This window comes from Nerophis ophidion, linkage group LG21, assembly GCF_033978795.1.
Source record: "Nerophis ophidion isolate RoL-2023_Sa linkage group LG21, RoL_Noph_v1.0, whole genome shotgun sequence".
In the NCBI taxonomy this organism is placed as follows: Eukaryota; Metazoa; Chordata; class Actinopteri; order Syngnathiformes; family Syngnathidae; genus Nerophis; species Nerophis ophidion.
The window spans coordinates 16,050,214-16,077,055 of record NC_084631.1 but is presented as its reverse complement, the minus strand read 5'-3'; the positions used below and the strand labels follow the sequence as shown (position 1 = coordinate 16,077,055).

Here is a 26,842-nt window from a genome sequence, read left to right as displayed (position 1 = left end):
AAAGACAGATTAAGTCAGAGAGGAGGAGGAGTTATGATTTATGTAAGGGAAAAGATTAAAAGTGAACAAATAACCCTCCCAGTAGATAATCTTGAGTGTGTTGGAATTAAAATCACATTGTCCTCAGAAATGTATTTCAAGGTAATTGTAGCATACCCACCACCCACAGCTAAAGACATTTTTCTCAATTCATTTTTAGACATCCTCAAGCAGCACAGTATGACAGAATTAATCGCTATGGGGGACTTTAATGTCGACTGGCTAAATAAGTCACGCAGAAAGAAAACTTAAGGATATTATAAACGGCCTCTACATGACACAAATGATAAGCAGCCCTACTAGAATTACACATTCCCCCCGAACCTTGCTGGATTTGGTATTTACTAATAAACCTGATCGCATAAAAAAAACTTACAATTTACTAAACGGCTTATCAGACCATAACATCACATTGATAACACGAAAATTGTCAAGATTTAGGCATCACAGCCAAAAAGGTGCACAAAAATGCTTGACCTATAACCCTAAAAAAGACCAACACTTACTAGAGGATGAATTTAAAACTGTACCATGGAGTGACATAAATTGGATAAACACTGAACAAGCCTGTGATGACCTAATGACAAAAATCAAAGAGATTATCTGTAAATACACTAAAACAAAACCCAGAAAGAAAAGTGCTAAAATAAAAATACTGTGGATTAATGAAACAATTTGGACTCTGTTGAAAAATTGTGACTCAGCTCTCAAAAGAGCAATTAAAACAGGTCTAAGTACGGATCGGATTATTTTTTAAAGTTTGAGGAACAAAGTTACAATGCTGCTGCCGAAGGCTATGGCTGACTTTCACTTAGAATTAATCAAATCTACAAAAGGGAACATTAAACAGTTATAGAAAACCATTTACAAACTCACTGGAAGAGAACAAACAAGAAACAACACTATAACATTAGATATCAATGGCACTACTGTCACAGACAGTCTGGACATAAGTAATCATTTTAATGAACATTTCATCCAGTCTGTACAAACCCTGAATAAAACATTTCCTCAAAATCAGTGCAAAGAATTGCCATTTATTCAGGATGGCCTAGGTTTAGAATTAACAAATGAAACAAAGGTAAACAAAATCCTCTCTGCACTATCAAATTCACGATCTAGAGCAGGGTTCACCAACCTTTTTGAAACCAAGAGCTACTTGGGTACTGATTAATGCGAAGGGCTACCAGTTTGATACACACTTAAATAAATTGCCAGAAGTAGCCAATTTGCTCAATTTGCCTCTAATAAATATATATATATATATATATATATATATATATATATATATATATATATATATATATATATATATATATATATATATATATATATATATATATATATATATATATATATATATATATATAAAATGGGTAACTGTCTGTCAATCCTTTTGCGGAAGGTTTTTTGTAGAGAATAAATGATGAAAAAACACTTATTTGAACAGTTTAAAAGAGGAGAAAACACGAAAAAAATGAAAATTAAATTTTGAAATATAGTTTCTCTTCAATTTCGACTCTTTAAACTTCAAAATTCAACCGAAAAAAAGAAGAGAAAAACTAGCTAATTTGAATCTTTTTGAAAAAATTTTTAAAATAATTCATGGAACATCATTAGTAATTTTTCCTGATTAAGATGAATTTTAGAATTTTGATGACATGTTTTAAATAGGTTCAAATCCAATCTGCACTTTGTTAGAATATATAACAAATTGGACCAAGCTATATTTCTAACAAAGACAAATCATTATTTCTTCTAGATTTTCCAGAACAAAAATTTTAAAAGCAATTCAAAAGACTTTGAAATAAGTTTTAAATTTTATTCTAAAGATTTTTCTAGATTTGCCAGAATATTTTTTTTTTAATTTTAATCATAATAAGTTTGAAAATATTTCCCAAAGGTTCTTCGTCGAAAAAACAGAAGCTAAAGTGAAGAATTATATTAAAATGTATTTTATATTGTTTACAATAAAAAAATACATTTACTTGAATATTGATTTGAATTGTCAGGAAAGAAGAGGAAGGAATTTAAAAGGTAAAAAGGTATATGTGTTTAAAAATCCTAAAATCATTTTTAAGGTTGTATTTTTTCTCTAAAATTGTCTTTCTGAAATAAATCAATTTATTTAAACAATTAAATGAATTTATTTAAAGAAGTGAAGACCAAATGTTTAAAATATTTTCTTGGATTTTCAAATTCTATTTGAGTTTTGTCTCTCTTAGAATTAAAAGCGAGACCAGCTTGCTAGTAAATAAATAAAATTTAAAAAATAAAGGCAGCTCACTGGTAAGTGCTGCTATTTGAGCTATTTTAAGAACAGACCAGCGGGCTACTCATTCGGTCCTTATGGGCTTCCTAATGCCCGCGTGCACCGTGTTGGTGACCCCTGATCTAGAGATATTTACGGTTTGGACACTTCCTTCCTAAAAACGTATAAAGATAGTCTTACTGCTCCTATAACAAAATTGATAAATAAATCAATAACAGAAAACACTTTCCCTACAATGTTGAAAACTGCCACAATCATCCCAATCCATAAAGCAGGAAATAAACAAGACATCAACAACTATAGACCAACTAGTCTTCTCCCCGTTATATCTAAAGCAATAGAAAAAGTGATCGTTGAGCAACTCACAGTACTTTTGGACTATGAAGACCACCTACATCCAATGCAGTTTGTGTTTCGGGCAAATCACTCGACCGAAACTGCATGTTGCGTTCTATTAGAAACAATCAAAGAAAACCTTGACAATGGAGGTGTAGTTGGAGCAATATTCTCAGACCATCGCAAGGCATTTGATACAGTCAGTCACCCCAAAAATTAACAACTTTTAAACTGTGGACATATACTCTGGCGTGGATTATATCTCTGTGGTCGGACCCAATGTGTCCGTATTGATAAATCAACATCCAGTTTCACTGCAACTCATATCGGCCTGCCACAAGGCTCTAATATCGGCCCTCTTCCTTTCTCCATGTACATAAACGACCTGCCATCTGTATGTGAGGATTTAAATATCCAGATGTATGCAGATGACACGGTTATTTATACTTGGGGAAAAGACGCTGAAATGGTTGCCAGAAAACTTACAGGAGAAGGTGGCAAGATGGCTACATGACTCTTGTCTTACATTAAATATTAAGAAAACGGCAACAATGTATTTTGTAAACAAATATAAAATGTCATCCTATCCAAATATAAGGGTTAATAAGGAGCTAATACAAAATGTTAGTGAATATCGTTACCTGGGTGTCATTTTAGACCCAACACTTGGCTTTAAAAAACATATCAAACAGATGTGCCAGAGTCTTAAAGGGGAACATTATCACCAGATCTATGTAAGCGTCAATATATACCTTGATGGTGCAGAAAAAAGACCATATATTTTTTTAACCGATTTCTGAACTCTAAATGGGTGAATTTTGGCAAATTAAACGCCTTTCTGTTTGTCGCTCTTTTGGCGATGACGTCAGAACGTGACGTCTCCGAGGTAATACAGCCGCCATTTTCAACACATTACAAACACCGGGTCTCAGCTCTGTTATTTTCCGTTTTTTCGACTGTTTTTTGGAACTTTAGAGACATCATGCCTCGTCTGTGTGTTGTCGGAGGGTGTAACAACACTAACAGGGAGGGATTCAAGTTGCACGACTGGCCCGAAGATGCGAAAGTGTCTGCCGCCAGACCCCCATTGAATGTGCCAGAGTGTCTCCACATTTTACCGGCGATGACAGATATGGCACAGAGATGTATGGATAACCTGCAGATCCATTTGCAATGATAAATTCAACGCAATCACAAAGGTGAGTTTTGTTGATGTTGACTTATGTGCTAATCAGACATATTTGGTTGTGGCGTGACTGCCAGCTAATGATGCTAACATGCTACGCTAATTGACGCTATCATGCTATTTACCGGCGGTGCTAAAGCAGACATGGCACAGAGATGTATGGATAACCTGCAGATGCATTTGCAACTATAAAGTCAACGAATTCACAATGCTGAGTTTTGTTGATGTTGACTGCCAGCTAATCGATGCTAACATGCTACGCTAATCGATACTAACATGCTACGCTAATCGATGTTAACATGCTATTTACCGGCGGTGCTAAAGCAGACATGGCACAGAGATGTATGGATAACCTGCAGATGCATTTGCAACTATATTACGTTTCCTTCCACCCATATTTAATGCAAAAAAAAAACAATCAAAGGATTTAAGTTGCTCCAGTGTCACAAGATGCGAAAGTCCTGATCGTTTGGTCCGCACATTTTACCGTCGATGCTAACGCAGCTATTCGGCCATGCTATGGCTATGAATAGCATCAATAGCTATTCGCTCAATAGCTTCAGTTTCTTCTTCAATACTTTCATACTCCAACCATCCGTTTCAATACATGCGTAATCTGTTGAATCGCTTAAGCCGCTGAAATCCGAGTCTGAATCCGAGCTAATGTCACTATCTTGCTGTGCTATTCGCCATTGTTTGTTTACATTGGCAACACTGTATGACGTCACAGGAAAATGGACAGTGTCTTGGCAGAGAGCGAAAAAAAAAAGGCACTTTAAAGGTTTTTTTAGGGATATTCCGGGACCGGTAAAATTTTGAACAAAACTTCAAAAAATACAACAAGCCACTGGGAACTGATTTTTATTGTTTTTAACCCTTTTGAAATTGTGATAATGTTCCCCTTTAAATACAACATAAAAACGTTCAAATGTATCAGGAATTCGTTAACCCTGGAGGCAGCTCAAACTTATTTTAATGCAATGATTATGTCTCGTTTTTATTATTGTATAACATGTTGGTCGCAGGCAAGCAAAATGACTCTGAGGCCATGGGAAACTTTGCACAAACAGATGCTCAAAATTCTTGACCGAAAACCCCAACACCACCATCACTGTTTAGTTCTCTAAAAATATAGATTGTTAAAGGCCTACTGAAACCCACTACTACCAACCACGCAGTCTGATAGCTTATATATCAATGATGAAATATTAACATTGCAACACATGCCAATACGGCCTTTTTAGTTTACTAAATTACAATTTTGAATTTCCCGCTGAGTTTCTTGTTGAAAACGTTGCGGAATGATGACGTGTACGCGTGACGTCACGGACTGTCAGGAAATATTAGCTCAGCACCAGTTACGGCTAAAAGTCGTCTCTTTTCATTGCATAATTACACAGTATTTTTGGACATTTGTGTTGCTGAATCTTTTGCAATTTGTTCAATTAATAATGGAGACTATAAAGAAGAATGGTGTTAGTGGAAAGCTGTGTATTGCAGCTGTCTTTAGCACCGAGAAACAGCCGGTGTTTTTTTTTTTTTTTTTAACACAGAGCGGTCAAGCGAACATGTTTCTCTACGTCAACCAGCATGTTTTTGGATGGGAAAATTGTGATATATATATCTTACCGGAGACATCATTGGAATATTCGTCCTCCTGCAGTAGCTGTTTAAAAGGCAGCTGTGAGCTTGGCTCCTCGGCTTCTCTCTGAGACACTGCGTGTTCACCACAGCCATCCGACCTCGAGGTATGTCTTTACAATCTTGCAAAAAACTATTAATACAATAAGCATATAAGGGATCTTCCAGAATTATCCTAGTAAATGTGTCTAATTACATCTGAAACGCTCACACTGCCGCCACTTTTTAGTTTATTTTATGTTTAAATTTTTTTTCTAGTCCTTCGATATCAATACCATTATCCACAAATCTTTCATCCTCGCTCAAATTAATGGGGAAATTGTCGTTTTCTCGGTCCGAATAGCTCTTGCTGCTGGAGGCTCCCATTAAAAACAATGTGAGGACGTGAGGAGCCCTCACCCTTGTGACGTCATCGTCTGCGACTTCCGGTAGAGGCAGGGCTTTTCTCTTAACACCGAAAGTTGCGAACTTTATCGTGGATGTTCTCTACTAAATCCTGTCAGCAAAAATATGCCAATATCGCGAAATGATCAAGTATGACACATAGAATGGACCTGCTATCCCCATTTAAATAAGAACATCTCATTTCAGTAGGCCTTTAAATTTAGCTAATATTCAAAGATTAGCATCAATATGAATGGCCCATCGAATCCTAAATAACACCACACCAGCGCCACTTAAGCACTTTGTCCAGTTTACATGTGCTGTGTCAACCAGAAACATGCGAGCCTCCACCAGGGGGCAGTGTAGCATACCCAGATGTAAAACATATTTTGCACAATCAGACTTTTCATATAAAGCCATAAAGGAATGGAACAACCTCACAACAAACTTGAAAAGTTTAACAGATTACTTTACATTTACAAATAAGTTAAAAAGTCGTTTTGGAGCAATCAAAGCTGCACACATGGTCACTGAGGTGGGCACTGTGTTTGACAGATCAAATTAATGTGTATTATATTCATCCATGACAGCATTTTTGTTGTAAATTGTGAGGTGTTTCTGTTAAAATCATGGTTGTTTTTATAAATGATGACAGATGTGAACAAGAGGATGTATTGTCTTTCTGTGATGATGTAAATGAGATGTGGTGGAATTGTATATTAAGTATGTGTCCATGAAAGGGCATTTTATGGCTTTTTTAAATTTGATTTTGAGATATGGTATGATTTTATTGTAATGATTTTATTGCATGATTTTTGTATCTCTTTAATTTAGGTAGCCAGGGACTGCAGATGGAAATTAGCTATTTAGCTGTAATCTGATACAGAACATATCTGTCTTTGAACTTCATGTTTTTGTGCATTGTCCTTTTAAATAAAGACTAAACATAAATATGAAAACTCACGTTTGACGTCATCAACAGTGACGTGATCGCCTTGCTTTTCCAGCACAGATGCTCTGTATGCATTCAAACGGGCTGTACTCAGGCTCTTCTTTGAGCTTTGGTGTCCTCTAGCGGTCAAGATGCAGACATCAGCCAACCTGGGAGGAAGGTTTACTGTTAACAAGCGAATTGCACGCAAATAACCGTCTAAATATTTCATCTGCATGCGTAATAAGTACAAACATGTCACCATTCTGATCTTTTCTGAAGATCCTTCATGTGGTCACAAGTCGGTTTTCCTTTCTCCAAAACTCCATCCTTTTCTGCAGCAGGGCTGTTAAAAGTCACCATATCAAAATACCTCTAGTATTTTACATACAAAGTAGGGACAAGCGGTAGAGAATTGGATGAATGGAGTAGGACGTTTAAACCTTTTCTCACCGCTTAAACTCCAAAGTGTTGCTGTCATCATTCCACATCCAGCCACTAGAGGGAACTGTTGTCATCTGTAAGGGGAAAAAAACAATTTAAAATGTTGAGTATTGACCAGTAAGCATCCTTAAATTCCACTTGTCCTAACTTACCTTTTGTGTCGACTTGTATTGTGTATTTTACCACGTGACAACCGTCACTCAGTTCTTGTGTTTTCAAATGTTGCAAACGGTAACTAGGCAACAGCCAATAGGAGAATAGCATGTCTCCTCCCAGCAAAAAACTTTAACTCTTTCAGGGCAGCTTTAAAAATGTACTTTTTGTTTTACATCATTATTATTATTTTAGAATATTTGATTGAAACAACACTAAATTGCATTTACCATACCGCAATCTATTGTTGCAATAATAAAGACATTCAACATAAACAAGTCTTGTATTGGATCTCATACAGTAGTAAACATGTAGCTAATGTTGTGTATTGGCCACAAAAATACCAGGATTTCACCCAGCATTTCACAGTAAAATACTGAAATATAAATTTACTGTAGCATTACAACAAAAGACTGTAAACTTATTGTATCCTCACATTTCATTGGAAGTGAAATGTTATAATTATATATATGTCTCTCTTAAGAAGTTCCACAGACTACCTCGCATAATCTTGTAGAGTAAGTGGTGGCATGATGTTAAACCAAGACGGATGTTAACTATGAAAAACAAATTTGTGAAGTTACAGCGTTTATTGTAACTTTATTGTAATCAATCGTTAAATCGTAGCTCTGCAATTACAGTAGTGTGCTGTGTCAAAATATTTCACAGTGCATTACTGTAAATGTTACTGTGAAAAAAATCCAAATATCAGCCAGTAATTTCCTGAGAACTTATTTACTGTGTTTATTTTTTTGCCAAATTGGGAGCTTTTCCCACACTAAAATATGGCCTATCTGTTACCATCTGGAAAATACACTCCTAAACAAACATTTCCTGATACTGAGTCTTTTCAGCCATCTGTTTAGATAGAAAACAATAAAGACTCGTTTTCACATACATTTCCACCATGGACGCATAATCAGCTTGTTTCCATTGCTTCCTTATTCTTAGTAAGTCTATCACAAGGCCACCAGTTGAATAACCCAAACCATAAAAAAGAGCGGACATAAAACAGAACTTTGAGGAACATCACGAGCGTAACTAAGTTGAACAAATGGCTGCATCTGAAGTAAACGAGCTACTGTTGGTAGAGTGGCCGTGCCAACAACTTGAGGGTTGCAGGTTCGATTCCCGCTTCTGCCAACCTAGTCACTGCCGTTGTGTCCTTGGGCAAGACACTTTACCCACCTGCTTCCAGTGCCCCCCACACTGGTTTGAATGTAACTTAGATATTGGGTTTCACTATGTAAAGCGCTTTGAGTCACTAGAGAAAAAGCGCTATATAAATATAATTCACTTCACTGTTATACCTTAGTTACATAAATCCATCAATTTCGACCGCCGTCTGGAATTAAGTTAATGTTTTTCATCCTACTGCAGTGATAAGTGTTGAACTTTTATTTTGAAATGTCCACCACAAGCCGTTTTGTCGTAAATGAGTAGCAGCTGTTGAAAAATGTACTGGGGCGGGAACTCTAAGGTAATAATGTGAGCTCCACAGTTTAAAGGAAGATGAAGCTACTACTAACGTGTACATCGTAGCTATTTACGGTCTCCAACAAGGTTGGTGCTATAATTTGTGAAGTAAACTCATTTTTGTCATGTTTTACGGAGTGTACAATGTACTGCATGTTGCAGCTTAGCGACGTTTCGCCCACTAGAGGGTGCTGTCGCACAATAATACGTGCAATGAGGTCTTGCGTCATTGCAATGTTTACATTAGGGCAGGGGTTCGGCGGAGCCTCCGCCGTGGAGGTCAATACTCACCTGACTCACCGTCGAACAAACAACTTCTCCCTATCGGCGTATTATGGATATTTGAGTCCTGTGCATGACTTTAAAGTCCATCCGGCAGTGGAGGCTCCTAGGTACTAGGAGGTTAACCCCTTTGCTACTGTTACCCCAGGTGGCCCTTGGCAAAGGCCTAGTACCTGACTGCCCCCTAGCCAGGGATACGGTGAAGACCTCAACGGCGGAGCAGGCACAAGATGGTAGATTTAAGAACTACCACAACGGCTGCAGCAGAAAAGGGGTCCCCAGTCGTCTTGGACTCCATACCACTGGACCCTGACCCGATCCTGTCAAGGATCATGTGGTGACTGTCGGTGCACCAGTCTCCCCGCGTAAAACAAAGTCATGCACAGGCTTCCTCCATAAAGGGATACACCCCTACCAGGAGAATCATCATACTCATTCGAGTGACCGCCGATGATGTTATGGATACCCCCAAAGAATGTTCCCTCTAATGTTCCATTTGATTTGCAGGTGTGTAATTTCTTGTGAGTTCATTCACGGTGTTGGTTTTGTTCTTTGAACAAGGTGATGTTCAGGCACTGTTCATTTTGTGCAGCAGTAAAAAAACATAACTTTATCTTGATTTTGAAACAAACCCAACATTTTATTTTTCACTAAAGAAGGGTTCTGTGGATGCACATAGGAAACTGGTGAGGTTCGGTACTTTCAACAAGGTTAAGAACCACTGACCTAAACCAAACAAAGATTTTCTAGTCATTAATAATTGGCGTCCAATGAGCCTTCTAAACAATGACTATAAGATTGTAGTTATTATTATTATTATTATTAATTGACGAGACACCGTCAGGATTTATGAGAGGGAGGCACATATCAATTAATATCAGGCTTGTACTTGAGATGCTGATTTACCCAGAGTTCATTAGTGATGAAGGCTTCCTTGTTTTCTTGGACTTCGACAAAGCTTTTGACTCGATCGAACATTGATTTTTCGTCAAGACACTTGACCAATTCGGCTTCGGCAATTTTTTCCACAAAACAATCAAGACTTTGTACTGCAATGGCAATAGCTCAATAAAGTTAAAAACTGGTACATCTCCAGGTTTCAAATTAAAAACGTGGGATACGGCAAGGTTGTCCTATTTCTCCATATCTATTTTTGTTAGTCACCCAATTAACAGTTCATAACAAACTAGTCATTTAAAGGGGCTCTCTATATTAGAGAGAGAAAAAAGTATCCGCCAACTGGCTGACGACACAATATTCTTTTTGAAGGACTTTTCTCAAATTCCTCTTGCCTCGGATATGATTTGTGTATTCTCTTTGGCTTCCGCTCCCCATCTAAATGTGAATAAGTGTGAACTAAAGGCTATGAAGGGATGTAAAATGTTGTCTATATGTAAAATTCCAATTAAGGAGACTATTAATTACCTAGGAATATGTATTTCTAAAAATCGGAGTTCTAGATCGGTCTTGAACTTTACTCCATTTGTAGATAAAAAAAATAAAAGATTTTACCAATGGCTTCAGAGAGAACCTTACTCTCCAAAGCAGAATTTATCTCCAGACTTATTAAGATGTAAACCAAGAAATATGTAAGACTATTGACAAAATACTTGTTGACATTATTTGGAAAAACATAACTAATTATATTAAGAAATCTGTTGAAATGAACAATTACGATCAGGGTGGTCTAGATGTTCTGGATTTCACTACACTAAACAACACCTTCAAGATTAATTGGATAAGACACTAGTTGAAAGATCCTACCTCAATTTGGAACTTCATTTTTCATCATGTATTTTCTAATCTTGGAGGCCTAAAATTATTGATAATGTGTAACTTGAACATTGATAAGATTTCTGTTTCTCTTTCATACTTCCACAAACAAGCCCTTCTGGCATGGTCTCTTCTCTACAAGCACAATGTCTCACCAATGAAATACTTCATTTGGAACAATAAAGACGTATGTTAAAAGAGTAAATCTCTTTTCCTCAACAATTGGTTCAAGAATGGTGTTAGTTTAGTGACTCAGCTTTTCAATAAGGAAGGTAAACTTTTTAATTACCAATAATTAAGGTCCCTGTGACTCCCAAACAATTTGCCTTTGCCTTTGATGCCATTCCATGTGGTGTTGTTATGTTGTACAGGGCTTACTCATTTCCTCTTTCTGCTGTTACAATTGTGAATGATCCACTTGACACTCCTGTAGGGAAACTTTGTTATAATCAGAAAAATAACATAAACATCTGCAGCTTATTCCAAAATTATAGTGTGTCTGTCTCCTATGTAATTGTGCTCTGGAATAATGTTGTGAATGACATCTGCTGGGTCAAAACTTGATCTCTTCCTAACAGGTATTTACTTACCAACAAAGTTAAAGAGATTTCTTTCTAAATCATTCATGGTTATTACCTTGTAAAGACTATGGTGGGTAGATACAAGAAGGACAACGGTTTTGGACTTGGGAAAGCACTCGATCACTATGGCAGGCATTTGTCGTCCTTTCACTCTGGACAATATTCATTGAAAATTTGTGCTTTTGTTTTAAAGATGTGCTGTTTGGATTTACACAGTATGAAAACAATAAAATAAAATGAATTTTACGTTTGCAACCTCATTATACTATTGGCTAAGTTTAATATTCATAAATGTTATACCTGACATGTTTTTTGTGCCTTTAAAAAATAATTAGAACTTTACTTCCAAAAGCTTTCTAATTCTAACAACAAAAAAGCTGTGATAACAATGATTCAATGACTTTACACACACACACACAAACACACACGCACGCGCACATGCACACACACGCACACAACATATATATGTATATATATATATATATGTATATATATATATATATATATATATATATATATATATATATCTACACATTGCATTCTACTTAAGTTGCTTATGGAGATTACAACCCCCTGGCACTGTTTTGTTTTGTACTGTTTCTGTACTTGTTTTGATTATTATTATATATTTGCGTATATGTAAATGTTGAATATTAAAAATAAAGGTTTAAAAAAAAGAGCTTTAAGTGGCTGCTGTGCTTAACCAATCATGTGACAGTTTAATCAGAGGTCACTTCTATGTCACAAGAAGACACGGGAAAGGGGCGTGGCGAGCAGGGTTGCCAAATTGTGACCAATAGACCCTTTTACAGCAAACGTAAGTGCGCCAATTCAGGTACCGAAAGTGAAGCAACGCTGCTTTTTACACTCAAACAAGGAAGCGTAGGCTTAATACAAATTTCATAAAAATATCATGGAAATGACAGATTGTTGGTTTATTTTCTGTTGAGATGGAAACACATGGCAACGAAGGTAAGGAGAAGCTCAGAGGTGACGTCACAGAAGTGGGAAAATTGAGAGCGACGGAAGTGACGACATTTTAGCGCATGCGCGGTCTGATAGAGTTGACAGGTGGATAGTGGAGCAAGTAGGAGCGACAAGACAAGCTGACGGTTAAGTTTAAAGCCATAAAAAGAGAAATCATGACTGTCTGTAAGTATTTCATGCAAGGACGTTGTCAATATGGTGTTAAATGCTGGAACGAGCACCCGGTTGGAGGAGGAGGAAGAGGCTATAACCGCTCTACCTCTCAACAGCACTCCAGAGGAGATACAGGTAAGATATGTTATGTGTATATAGTTGTATTTTAAAACAAATGGTTGGGCGCTTTTAGGGTTAGTGTATAGTTTGGTAATTGATATTTTCGTTTAATGAATGGGAATTGGAAGAAGAAAAAAAACTATTGGTTTATTTCAATGTAATTTTGTAATATGTAAATGTTCAATTGAACAACGTAATCCAAAGACTGTTTGATTGTCACTTTATAGTTTATATGGCATAAATAAAAATCATCAGTTACTAAACTATTATAACGTAATTAACGGACGTTTTTTTCAAATTCGGGAACCGGAAGTTGCTGTTTAAATACACGACAGCTGATTGGCTTATAGGGGGGACGAAAACTGATTATCCGTTTGCGCATGCGCTAAAAGTCAGCAACTTCCGTTTTACTCGTTCGCAAATGTATCAACTAAACTCAAATAATCGACAACTACTCCTTTAAAATAACGATTAGTTATCCATTTAAATCGTACATTACTAATTGTCTAAATATTAGGTAGAAAACCATTATGACAGAAAGTGGTTTAAGTATACTTTTAGCATGATAGAATGCAGCTGAGATAGACTCCATCAATCCCCGCTTCCGTCCGTAACCCCGAACGGGACAAGTGGTAGGAAAATGGATGGATGATAGAATGAATATGTGTCTCAAATGCATGTTAAGACCAAAGAACATTTTATAAACTGGGGTTCGCAATATTTTCCCTAAAAAAAGTTTAAAAAGGAATGTTTGATGTGAAGTAATTAGAGCCTTGTTAAGCATTCATAACAACATTGCTTTTGGTTCATTATAGTTTTTTGAATAATGACAGTTTATTTAAAAAAGTCTGTTTAAAGGTATCCTAAATACCCCACTCATGAAAGTGTTAAGTCACATATATGTATATATATATATACATATATATATATATATATATATATTTTTTTTTTCATGCTTAAATCTCAAGATCAACTTATATAAGTCATTATATATATATTTTTTTGCCTTGTGAAATCTGTCGCAGGCTGTAAAAAAAAGTTAGCTGCGGGCCGCAAATGGCTTCTGGGCCACACTTAGGATGCCTCTGCTCCAAAATATTTGAATTTATTTTTTAGTTTCAAAAATACATTACCACTGACAATCAATTTGGTTTTAAAACGACTAACCAGTTAAAAGGATTTAAACTTGTATTTCTCATTACTGTAAAAATTTTTATCATTGTTCTGTAAGTTGAAAATAATAACTTTATCATATATGAATGAACAAATAAAACAATTGAATGGACTCAAAAATGTAAACATAAATTGTACTTAAATAAATATTAAATATAAAAATAGGGTGGTTAAAAAAGAAAGTGTGTCCAGAAGGTCTGCTGTGGAGAGGTCCAGTGTCTTCAGCGATGGTGGGGGCGGGGGTCCAATGCATCTCTGATTTCACAGCGATCAAATGTATCACTGATTCATGTATTGTTTTATCTGCGCTACTCTCGGATGATATCATTGACAGCTTCACCTGTCGTACACACAGAGTGGAAATCAAATGAAGGCCCACCCTAGCAGGCCAATTGCCACGCTAATGCGGGGAACGCCAAGGCTCGCTGTTCGCTCGCTCTGTCCACTGCCGTCATGTTATTCTCATGAGCAAATTGCAAAACACCTTGGCTTCACGGGCGTCTCTGACGGGCTTTTTACACTTTTCAGACGGCGCTGAAATGAGAATGGCCGGCGGCTTTTCTTCCGGCAGCTTCTTTGCCGGCGGAAGCGTCTTCATGGACTTTTGAGGCATGAAGCCTGGCGGATTTTCGGGGTGGCTGGTGAGGTATACACTTATGAATCCAGTGTTGTTATTTTTATTCTTCCCAGCAGAGTGTTAGCAGGGCATTTGGTGCGGGTGGCATGCAGGATGTCTTATTTTGAAAGGAACAACAAAGTGCTGCATGACCAATGAAAGCCATGTTTAACACTCTGTCTGCTGCGTTTAAATGGGCTCTACACTTCATTTACTTTCCGTAACCTGTACAATAACTAAGCTGTACAGTTATTGTAAGAGCGAACACTGGTATTTTTTTTGGCATAGTAACACATCGCATTGTTCACAGAGACACTCACACTGCTACGGCATTAATAAGAGGCAAGCTAGCTTCTGCGTCAGCAGCTGAATTGCTTTTGAGTTTGTAATGCACAACACAATGTGATTGGACACATACAGGTTGTTTTTCTGATGATTTTCATATTGTTATATGACATCTAAAATTAAAAGTATTTTTTTTTAATCTAGTTATTTGTTTTTTAATTCTCATTTTTATATATCAAATATAATGACCAAAACTTTACCAATCAAGTAAAGTTAATTTTATTTCTATAGCTGCCATTTCAGAATCAGCATTATTGGCCGCAAGCAATTTGACTTGGTAGACTGATCTCTGTGTTTAATGGAACAATTGGTATTAACAGTTTACAAAAATATAGTCAATGACTTAGATAACTAACTTCTGAGAGGCTAATAATTAAAAAAAAAAAGTTATCTTAAGGCACACTATACATACAAAAGGTCCAGAACTCGTCTCCTCGTACATAAAAAGAACCAACTGAAGCATTTAGGCTGCGTTCACACCGGGTTCAATGTCCAATTTAAAAATTTTTTGGGTCAAATCCAGTCTTTTTAGTAGCCCTTCACATTACAAAAAAAATGTGATTTTTAATGTGAATGCAAACTGACCCTCTTGCAGACATGACGTAGCGAGCACTTCAGTGTTTACAGAAGTAAAATTGGCTTCAGCTCTAGTCGGTCTCAGTACTGGCACATTTGTGACAATTTCAAGGTTTTTTTGTGATCAAATTCAACGTTTTCTGAACCAAAATTATTGCGCATGTGAGAATAAGAAAGAAGAGAAGAAGTATTTTGGCTCCCACAGTTCTACGGAATAATTTGCTTCAATGTCTGCTTGAAGACCTGAGTGTGGGAGCGTTCACACTGATACATCGCATTTATATTCACATACGAAAGAGGCCTGGGTCGAATATGAAGTATTTAGAATTGCACTGTTTATACTGACAATAAAAATTCTGATACAGGTCACATATGGGGAAAAACTTGGAATTGACCTGCAGTGTGAACAAGACGAAGGCGAGGGAAAACTCCCTCAAACAGAACCCAGACTGTCTCGACTGTTTTGATAAAAATGCTCCAATGTCACTCCTATGTGTGTTTCAGGGCATAGAAACAAGGTTCCGGTGAATCCCTCTCACCAAAAAGGAGGACATAGCCAGCAAGTGTCCTCCCGTGTGAGTAATCAGTGTGGTGGGAGAGGACACGGCTTGAAGAGCTCCGAATTCAGCGTCTCTTCTCAAAACAGTGTTTCAACAGTGGGCATCAACCGCGGGGACGATGAACGGGGTGGAAGAAGAGGAGAAGGAGACAGAGGACCAGCACAGGATGAAGAAGATGAAGAGCAAAAACTGTGAGTTGTCATTTTCCTTAACTATGAATCATGCAACAATGACGTAAAAGCAAAAATTGCCCTCTGATGTCGTCCCCTAAAAATGTTAACATCCTTGTCCTTCTCAGGGAGATCATTCAGACTCAGAGTGACATGATGGTTTGGGAGAGCTCAGACCAGTCAAGCTTTTCATGTTCTAGCGGCTCCAAGGCACCGTTTTCTGGTCGGTATCAAACACACGTGACATATGTTTTAGTATTACATCAGCAGATAAACATGATGTCTCTCCCCTCTCACCCCACCACTGTAGGGTTTGCAGACATATCTCCAGAAGAGCAGAGGTTTGAATATTACTCCACCGAGAGTTACGTAAGTGTAGCCTCGAAAGTTGGAATCTTGAATTGGTGTAAAAAGTGTTTAATGCTTGGTCCTGGTCTACTTCTTTAGCTCGATCGCATCAGCTGGCTGCTCATTCAGTGGGGAGACCGAATGAATCAATCTACTCGTGCAGCTTTGGTGAGGCACACCCAGTCACTCATATTGAATATTTATACTAGGGCGGTTTTCTTCTCAACATTTTCATAGTCAAATCTGATTTGTTAGATTTTGCCCATTGTCTACGATCATGTGGGATGTTTTTATTTATTTAAGAGGAACAAATCTAAGATATATAATAGTGTATACTGACTAGTCACTAGGTGTGACTAATGTCGCATAGATGTTTTCTAGCACATATATGTGAATATTTCAAAGTTAATTAAAGGCACATGTGAAAGGAACACCGTACTATATGAAAATGAACAATACAAAGATCTAATTCGCAATTTTTTCCACCTCACAAAAAAAGGCTTAATTGCAGTGTGTGAAGTCCTTGGCTTTGACGCAGCACCGAGTGGACATCAAACTTAACCAAATAGAGGATGTAAAAGTCGGCACAAAGTTTCCATACGTGAACCTGCAGAAGGATCATTACCTTTTTTAAGAGCAGAGTTAAGCGGTAGATTGAATATAATAAGAGGTCGCTGAAACACGGCCAGCTGATTTCAGAGACGTGACGTCACACCAGGAAGCAAGTGAAAACCGAGATTAAGATTTATCTCTTACTTTCTGAAAACTATTTGTCTGCACAGAAGAATATTGTTGTAATATTTAAAGAAGACATGATGAAAACAATGTTTCCTCCCAACACACCTGCTGCATGCGAGGCACGCGCAGAAATTAACTTAGTTTAAAAGCAGACGATTCAACTGCAAGGTTAATTGTCAAATCAGATTACTCCCACTCGAATATTCAAATATTTGAAGACAGCCCTAATTGATACATGTATTTATTTTTGATGCAGTACCTAATTGTTTGATAATTTCACAGATTGCAGAACTAAGATATCCAGCACCTCGGACCTCGTCAAGTGGCTTTGGCTCAGCACCTGCTGGATGTGGGTCCTCTTCCCTTGATGTTGGCAATAAAGGTAAGAGTTTACTTTTTTCCAAGGGTCAGTTTCAGAAATCTTGTGAATGCATTCTTCAGGGTTTCTGCGGTTCATTAAAAAGTAGACCTTGGCCAAAAAAAGTAAATTAATTGAACGATAAAATTAACTTTTTAGCATTGGTAAATTCCCAGGTCTGTTTTTTTCTTTGTTTCTGTCTTTCAAAATGAATACTTGCTGTCTCACTTTGTACATCGCTCTCAGCACCTGAGCACGCTTATTTGACAGCAGAATGGATTTAGTGAACCAAGTAAGCTTTTTGTCAGTCATCAACAATCTTTGTGTCGGTGTGAGCAGACGCAGCTGCTAGCTTACAGACAGAATACACGGACATTGTCTCGCCAGTGAGAAGCACTGCTAAGTAAGAACATTTAGGAGGAAAAAGATGATTGTAAAGGCAAACATCTGTGTGTGGGAATATTTGGTCTTAAAACTGCTTCAACACAGATGAATGAGCAAGTATGTTGTGATGGCATTGGAAATTAAAAAAAGACAACAAAAACACCCGATCCAGTTTTTTACCAATTGAGATAAACTGCACTTCAAGATGTTCAATATTGAAGCGCAATTTTTGATAACATAAATTAACAGTGTATTTTATTGTTTTGTTTATTTACTTATTTAAGATAATTCAGTTATTTGCCTTCCAATTAGACTGGTAGTAAAAAATACTACAGTATGAAAAATGTTTGTTGCATTTAAAAGGGTTACTTGCATTATCATCAATCAAATATTACTTTAGTGCTTAATTTGGCCACAGTTAATGTCAACTTGTCAACATATGTCAAATTCTTACAAATGTGTTGATACAAGTCTAAACTTTTGGCTGAATACAATAACTATCATTGTACAACATAGTTAACAGGCAAAGTTAATATTTAGAGCCTTCATGTTCATACAAGTGTTTAAAAAAAAGTTAACCATCTAAACATCAACTTTGATTATGACAGTGCATTAAAGATGCTAAAACCTGTCCAAAGTAGGTCAATAAATGAGTGTAATATCTACTTTTGCATGTGAGAAAACAGTCCTTGCATGAATTAATGATCGCGCAAATTCAACCATTTTCTTGTAAATACGCATGACCTCGCAACTTTGTCCAGTGCCCAAAGCCTACCAGTACATTTTGGCCAATCTACGTCATTTTCCACAATTGAATTTGCCTCTGATCTGAAAGGCGCGCATCAATCATCAACTGTCTAATCAAAACTTGTTGTTTCTTATGTAGACAAAGCAGGAACAGCAACATATAACAATATATAAACTATTTATTGCTTAAACAGCAAAGTTTTCTTCTTCCTGTGTAGCTCAGACTTACTTCTGAACATCGTCTTCAGCACTAAGCCTTCTGGATAACACACCACGAGTTTACATGTATTCATATATTTATTTAACCTTTATTCATCCAGAATAAGTTCATTAAAATTACCATGGATATAGATCACTACCAACAGTTAACTTCACTTTTTTTTGGCATTTTACCTGTCGTCCACAATCATTATAAGAGACATGAACAGTTTTTTTTGGGGGGGGGGCATTAAAGATAAAAAACAGCTAATGAGAATCATTGTTGTAGCCTTCAAAGCCCTCTAAAACAACTTCAAAACACTACAACATTTTAATAAACAAACTGCAAGTTAATGTAGATAATGTAGTAACAGACACGTTCATAACAGTATGTAATATGTACAATGTTTACCATATTTTGATCATTTTAATCATTGACAGACTAATTTTTTAGCCAGCAAGAACGAGACGATTTTGACACGTTAGAATGCAAAAAAAACATTTGTTTTCTTATCTTTAATGAATGTGAACGAGAGGCAAAATTCCCCCCAAAAAGTTCAGTTCCCCTTTAATGTGCAGAACATATAAAAATTACCAAAAAAAAAAAAGCCTGCAGAATCCTGAAAGACGGAATAAAAATATATTACATTCGTTTTAAAACTATAGGCCAGTAATGCGAGCTAAAAAATGGCCCTGGTGCAGCTCTTAGTCAGATGTTTGGTGAGCTCATCGTCTGTGGATGTTATATTTTTCTGATCTTGGAGGGTTTTAGCGGTAGATGTGTAACGTACAAACATGTCATTCCTCATCTTGCTCTTCTTTAGGGTTTGAGGCCGAACCACCAGCCCAAGCAACTAATATCAGTTTAGCTTCTCCAGCGAGTGGATTAGGCTCTCCACTGGCCCCAACATCTCCTCCAGGTTTCAGCGGTGCCATCCCAGCTGTGACACAACCGCCCTCCGGGTCTGACGCCACCCAGTCTACAAGTTCTGATGCACCTCCGGGCTCCCCCTCCCCCCGCTCGTCTGGCGAAAAACTTGCGGCTCCATCTTCAGGGACAGGTTCCTCCTCCACAGCCGAGACCAACAAAGCGATGGAGAAGTCCGGCGCACCTGCAGGAAATTTGCCAGGACAGGTGCGTGCGGTGGAAACCTCAGGCGGTCTTTACTCCCTTGAGAGCGAGCTAACCCAGGAGGAGCTGGATCAGTTCAAAGCACAAAGGTTCACTTTGGGCCTGATTCCTCTGAAGCCGCCTCCTGCTGCAATGCTTGCCATTTAATGCTCACATGTATTTATTTATTTTACATAAAGTTTTTATACATTCATATTGATGCACATATAGAAATATTTATAACAAACCCCTCACTCCTCACACTCCAAACAGTCCTTGGACAAAATAAATAAATGCACATAAAATAAAATGAAATAAAAAGTGAATGAAAAAAACTACATGAGTGTTCAAGCTTCTTATAGACAATGCTGGCTAAGTACACTAAATGTACACACATTACACGTCTTGAAAGGAGTAACTTGGTTACCAAACAGACAGAGTTGCTACTTAGTCATCAGAAAGTGGCTTCAGCTTATCGAAGTGGGAGATAAAGGGGCGCCACCTTGATTGGAACTTGTTTAAAGACCCTCTCAGATTGTATTTAATTTTTGAAGTTTGATGACGAGCATAATATCTTTCAGCCAAAAATGATGAGAGAGGAGACTTGGGAGACTTCCATTCATAAAGTATTCTTCTCCGAGCTTGGAGAGATGAGAATGCAATAACATCTGCTCGCGGTCTTGAGTAGGCAGAAGGCACCATGCAGACTTCATTCTATCGATGGCCTTAGCCCACCAATCATCAGTAAAATCCACACTTCATTCTTTTTCCCATGCAACCCTAGCTTCGAATACTGTTTTCTTACTGAGTGACATGAGACCGCTACATAGCCAGGATATGAGAGCTTTCTGAATTAATTTTGATTTCAACAAATCCTCCCAGGGCAAAGTGGGGAACAGTGAAGGAAACGGGGGATACCGAGTACTGTGACGTCCGAAAGAAGTTGCTCTATGTTGAACTTTTTTCTGGGGACAGGAAATGTGCAGCGTCCCACTAAAAGTTACAGTTTTAATATCCATCCATCCATCCCTTTTTTCCACCGCTTATCCCAGATATATACACACACACAACGCACAACAAAGGGAGTACCTTAAACACCAGTCATTGAAATATATACAGTATTTAGTCTCACAAATACCAGAATCAGCTTTGAAGGCCAAGTGATTGTGACCATGTATCACTTCCTGGCCTGTTGATGTAAAGCAGGGGTGTCCAAACTTTTTCCACAAATTTAAGCATGCGGGGGCCATTTTGATATTGTTCCTTTTAAAACCATAACAAAATATATGGATTTTTTTTAAATCTTTAGGCCCCCTGGGGAGCATTGAAGGTCTCAGTCACTAAAATGTTAAACATAAGTCAAATTATTATTATTATTTTTTATTTAATGCTTACAGTAAATCTCTATATCAACTTGAGGTTGATATAAAGTAAAACAAATACGGTTTTATACCTTTTCTGTCAAAGACAACTTTGTTTTTTATAGTAAAACTGAAATATGCAATATTTAGATAGATATATAGTACTTTATTGATTCCTTCAGGAGAGTTCCTTTATTTAGCAATTAAAGCCTTCAAAGATCAATAATGCAGGAATCATTGATTTTAATTATTTAATATTTTTGAGTAATCAAAGTAAATAAAATTCTACTAAATATATTTGAGATCCGAAAGGTTCCCCACTCATAAAGTGATACATTTTTATTAGTTGTTTTTTTACTTTTAACACTTAAATTTCAAGATAAACTTCAGATATATCTGTTGATTTTAAGTGTGAACTATTATTTTGTTTGTTTTATGCTCTCTCGTCCAAACGTTGATGTTTTTATACGGCAACCACACAACATACGCAATATTTTTTCCACATAAAACATTTTAAAGTGATAATTTTTAAGAAATAATTTATTATTAGATGGATTTTTTTTTGTCCTTTTTTTTTTCTTGAGCAATGGAAAAGAAAGGAAATAAAGACAAAAGGAACAAAAACCTGCCTGCATGGCAGCTTTGTGTCAACATTGCCACTTTTTCCTCATTAGATTTCACCTCATTCCACTTTTTTTAAATGTTTTTTTAAATTTTTGCAATACCATCAACTTTGCCATTTTTGCAGAATGTGTGGCGGGCCGGTAAACGATTAGCTGCGGGCCGCAAATGGCCCCCGGGCCGCACTTTGGACACCCCTGATGTAAAGTAACAACAGTACATTTTAGTGGAGGACCTTAGGGAGATTTTCATTCACTTTAGTCTAAAAGCGCCAAATTTGGCACAGGGCATACTTAAATGATTTAGCTACAGCGGCCAATCAAATATGGCCGCTGCTTGTAACATTTGAAACAGATGAGCTACAAATGTAAACTTTGTGTCTATTTCATGTGTTTTGACAATTAGAAATGTGTTGAAATGCTCATTTTTATTTGTGGGTGTGTCTCGACCCCTAATTTGCATATTTCCAAGTGGCGTTTTGCTATTCTGAAGACATTGGAAGTAACTTGGGCGTTGTTATGACTAAAACCTGGTGCAACATGCATGATTCCTTTCTAATGTTTATATGAAATATTCACATATCACACAATGAATACCACTGGTTTGGGGATGACTTGATCGAAGCTTTTTAGGACTTAATAAGGAGAGGGCAGCATGATACTCATGCTTTCTAGCCTTTTTAACACGAGAACTAAGACAGTAGCTTCTGCAGTGTTTGTGGTGTTTGGCCTTATTTAATACAAGTGTTGATGCGATACCTGAACCATCAGTCAATGGATCAATTGCGACATTTATACATAAAGGTATAGCATTTGCAATTTCAATGAAATTTTTCAGATCCTTTTCTAGCAACAAAAGTCCTTCGCTTTTGGGTGTTTGTAAGGGGTCATCAGACTGGAATGGGCAGAGATAACATAAGTCCCAATTGCTGCTGCTACTACAAACCCCGATTCCATATGAGTTGGGAATTGTGTTAGATGTAAATATAAACGGAATACAATGATTTGCAAATCATTTTCAACCCATATTCAGTTAAATATTCTACAAAGACAACATATTTGATGTTCAAACTGATAAACTTTTTTTTTTTTTCAAATAATCATTAACTTTAGAATTTGATGCCAGCAATACGTGACAAAGAAGTTGGGAAAGGTGGCAATAAATACTGATAAAGTTGAGGAATGCTCATCAAACACTTATTAGGAACATCCCACAGGTGTGCAGGCTAATTGGGAACAGGTGGGTGCCATGATTGGGTATAAAAACAGCTTCCCAAGAAATGCTCAGTCAATGACAAGAAAGGATGGGGCGAGGTACACCCCTTTGTCCAAAAATGCGTGAGCAAATAGTCAAACAGTTTAAGAACAACGTTTCTCAAAGTGCATTCACAAGAAATGTAAGGATTTCAACATCTACGATTCATAATATCATCAAAAGGTTCAGAGAATCTGAAGAAATCACTCCACGTAAGCGGCATGGCTGGAAACCAACATTGAATGACCGTAACCTCCGATCCCTCAGACGGCACTGTATCAAAAACTGACATCAATCTCTAAAAGATATCACTACATGGGCTCAGGAACACTTCAGAAAACCACTGTCACTCAATACAGTTTGTCGCTACATCTGTAAGTGCAAGTTAAAGCTCTACTATGCAAAGCGAAAGCCATTTATCAACAACATACAGAAACGGCGCCGGCTTCTCTGGGCCCGAGATAATCTAAGATGGACTGATGCAAAGTGGAAAAGTGTTCTGTGGTCTGACGAGTTCACATTTGTAATTGTTTTTGAAAATATTCTACATCGTGTCATCCGGACCAAAGGGGAAGCGACCCATCCAGACTGTTATTGACGGAAAGTTCAAAAGCCAGCATCTGTGATGGTATGGGGGTGCATTAGTGCCCAAGGCATGGGTTACTTACACATCTGTGAAAGCACCATTAATGCTGAAAGGTACATACAGGTTGTAGAACAACATATGCTGCCATCTAAGCGCCGTCTTTTTCATGGACGCCCCTGCTTATTTCAGAAAGACAATGCCAACCCACATTCAGCACATGTTACGACAGCGTGGCTTCGTAAAAAAAGAGTGCGGGTACTTTAATGGCCCGCCTGCAGTCCAGACTTCTCTCCCATCGAAAATGTGTGGCGCATTATGAAGCGTAAAATACGACAGCGGAGACCCCGGACTGTTGAACGACTGAAGCTCTACATAAAACTAGAATGGGAAAGAATTCCACTTTCAAAGCTTCAAGAATTAGTTTCCTCAGTTCCCAAACATTTATTAAGTGTTAGTAAAAGACAATGTTATGTAACACAGTGGTGAACATGCCCTTTCCCAACTACTTTGGCACGTGTTGCAGACGTTAAATTCTAAGTTAATTATTATTTGCAAAAAAAAAAATAAAGTTTATGAGTTTGAACCTCAAATATCTTGTCTTTGTAGTGCATTCAATTGAATATGGGTTGAAAAGGATTTGCAAATCATTGTATTCTGTTTATATTTACATCCAACACAATTTCCCAACTCATATGGAAACGGGGTTTTATATGTATATAAAGATATATAAGTATGTGTGTGTATATATATATATATATATATATATATATATATATATATATATATATATATATATATATATATATAATGTATATGTATATATAGCATGTATATATATTCTATATATTGAGTGTGTCAGAACGCACACACAAAGTGCATACAAGCAATGACATCATAGAGAGGAGGAATGGCAAAAAATGACAATGTGGTGAAGTACAATATGCGGGTATTTGGGCTTCAAAAGTAACACTTTAAACAAGGAGGTGCCGCGCTGCAATTTGTGCCTTAAAACACGCCTCGCCAAATGTGGCGATTAGTATTACCACCGTTGCTTCAAACTTAGGTAAACGTTTAAACAATAAGTATTCAGATCTTCACAAACAGTTATAAAGAGTGACAGGTAATAATGTTGTTACACCTGTCCTGCTGTTCAGCTCCGGTGCAGACCGTAGTAGAGGAGCACAGGGCAGACGTTCCTTCCAGGGTGGATGTTTTCATCAGGGGTAACACCCTTCATTTCACCTGGGAATTTGTCTGCTAAGCTCCGCTTTCGGGTCAGAATGACGAGGCTGCCGATTCGTGACAATCTGTTTGCTTGATTATTAGTTTTGCAGGACACAACCGGACCTGTTCATCACTCTTCTGCGCAATGAACACGCTACATTTCTCTCTCTCTTTACTCGCCCACTCACTCACCGATGTCACTCACACAGCCAACACGATGACATTCTCGCAAACACACATACTGTACGCTACTCTCATAAGTAAACTAGCTCCTCTGTTGTGCACATGTAGATACATAACATGTAGATACATAACATGTAGATACATAACATGTAGATACATAACATATAGATACATAACATGTACATATATCGACGTGCACACAGCTGCTTGGCTTCATGCCAAATATAAGAATTTGGAGTAATTTTTATTAACTTTTATTAAATTAGTGGTTAAAGTGCAACATACTAACCTAGTTTTAGATTGTGTTCCCTGTTTAAATCTCAAAATTCATGAGATTTTTTGTTGAAACATGACTTTTCTGGACTTGTTGGTCTAGTTGTATGATTCTCGCTTTGTGTGTGAGAGGTCCCGGGTTAAATTCCCAGACAAGCTCTTGAAAGTAATTTTATACTCTTTCCAAGGGATCCACGACATTTTATAAAATCAAATACAGTTGTACTTAAATCTATGACCATATTTTGTTCTAGAATTGAGCTCATAAGGCTTAGTTCATTTTGGTATGAAAAAAAAATCCAATTTGGGTTAAAAGTGTAATATGGAAGCCCAGTTTCAGATTGTGTCCCCTATCAAAATATCACATTAATTGACATTCTTGCAAAACCACAACTCATAAATTGTTTATTTAGTCGTATGATCGGATCTGGGGTTCATTTCCTGAAAAAGCTCTTGTTCATTTATGCATGAAAATTGTAGTGAATCAAACTGTGTGTTATTAAAAGTGCAGTTACCAATGATCTCCCCAAATAAAATGCATTTTTCTGAACAGTTATAAGGGCTTGTTGGTCTAGTAGTATGATTCTCGCTTTGGGTGTGAGAGGTTCTGGGTTCAATTCGGAGACAAGCCCATAACTGTGATACTAAACTCTTACCTCAATTTTCCAAACTGCACACACTCAAGTGATCAATGAAAGTCCATAAAATGAAGTACAGTGGTACCTTAATTTACGATCTCTAAATGTTTTAGGACAGAGCTTGTAACCCTTAATTATTTTTTGCATGAAAATAGACATACCTTTAAATTAGTGGTAAAAGTGCAATATACTAAGCTAGTTTTAGATTGTGTTCCCTGTTAAAATCTTACAATTCATCAGATTTTTTTAATGAATAATGGATTTTTGGGGCTTGTTGATCTAGTCGTATGATTTTTGCTTCAAGTGCGAGAGGTCCGGGGTTCAATTCCCGGATAAACCTTGTGTTTATCAGGCATAAGTTTTTCATTTGTCCACAATTGAATTTCTTTTCATGTATGATTTTCGACTTATTTTTAAAACTTTAACCTCTATTTTACTCACGCCACACACTCAGCCATCCATCCATTTTCTACCGCTTATCCCCTTCGGGGTCGCTGGGGGTGCTGGTGCCTAACTCAGCTACAAGCAGGCAGAAGGCGGGTACACCCTGGACAAGTCACCACCTCATCGCAGGGCCAACACAAATAGACAGACAACATTCACACTCACATTCACACAAA

General features: G+C 37.2%; 3 protein-coding genes across 3 annotated transcripts in view; 2 read left to right on the top strand and 1 right to left on the bottom strand.

Moving 5' to 3' along the window:
* LOC133539454 (protein phosphatase 1 regulatory subunit 36) overlaps positions 1 to 7,448 on the bottom strand; it is a 57,540-nt gene extending 50,092 nt beyond the window's left edge. The window contains exons 1-4 of the mRNA XM_061881452.1: positions 7,386 to 7,448; positions 7,243 to 7,307; positions 7,052 to 7,135; positions 6,823 to 6,959 (exon numbers count right to left, since the gene is read on the bottom strand). Coding sequence (XP_061737436.1) covers positions 6,823 to 6,959; positions 7,052 to 7,135; positions 7,243 to 7,307 — 286 coding nt within the window. The 5' untranslated portion in view covers positions 7,386 to 7,448. The remainder of the gene's footprint in view (positions 1 to 6,822; positions 6,960 to 7,051; positions 7,136 to 7,242; positions 7,308 to 7,385) is intronic.
* Positions 7,449 to 12,680: 5,232 nt separating this feature from the next.
* LOC133540256 (nucleoporin NUP42-like) lies at positions 12,681 to 20,393 on the top strand. The gene is made up of 8 exons (XM_061882849.1): positions 12,681 to 12,773; positions 14,470 to 14,572; positions 15,973 to 16,219; positions 16,327 to 16,421; positions 16,509 to 16,567; positions 16,646 to 16,714; positions 17,567 to 17,666; positions 19,796 to 20,393. The coding sequence occupies exons 1-8, from the start codon at positions 12,681 to 12,683 to the stop codon at positions 20,248 to 20,250; spliced, it is 1,221 nt and encodes a 406-aa protein (XP_061738833.1). The 3' UTR covers positions 20,251 to 20,393.
* LOC133539822 (nucleoporin NUP42-like) overlaps positions 15,995 to 26,842 on the top strand; it is a 41,350-nt gene continuing 30,502 nt past the window's right edge. Inside the window, exon 1 of the mRNA XM_061882056.1 lies at positions 15,995 to 16,043. The gene's annotated coding sequence lies outside the window, so the exon portion shown is untranslated. The remainder of the gene's footprint in view (positions 16,044 to 26,842) is intronic.

Coding starts and splice junctions, on each gene's coding strand:
- LOC133540256 (XM_061882849.1), top strand. CDS start 12,681: ATGGTGTTAAATGCTGGAACGAGCACCCGGTTGGAGGAGGAGGAAGAG. Junction 16,220..16,326: donor GAAGATGAAGAGCAAAAACT/GTGAGTTGTCAT, acceptor TGTCCTTCTCAG/GGAGATCATTCAGACTCAGA. Junction 16,422..16,508: donor CTCCAAGGCACCGTTTTCTG/GTCGGTATCAAA, acceptor CCACCACTGTAG/GGTTTGCAGACATATCTCCA.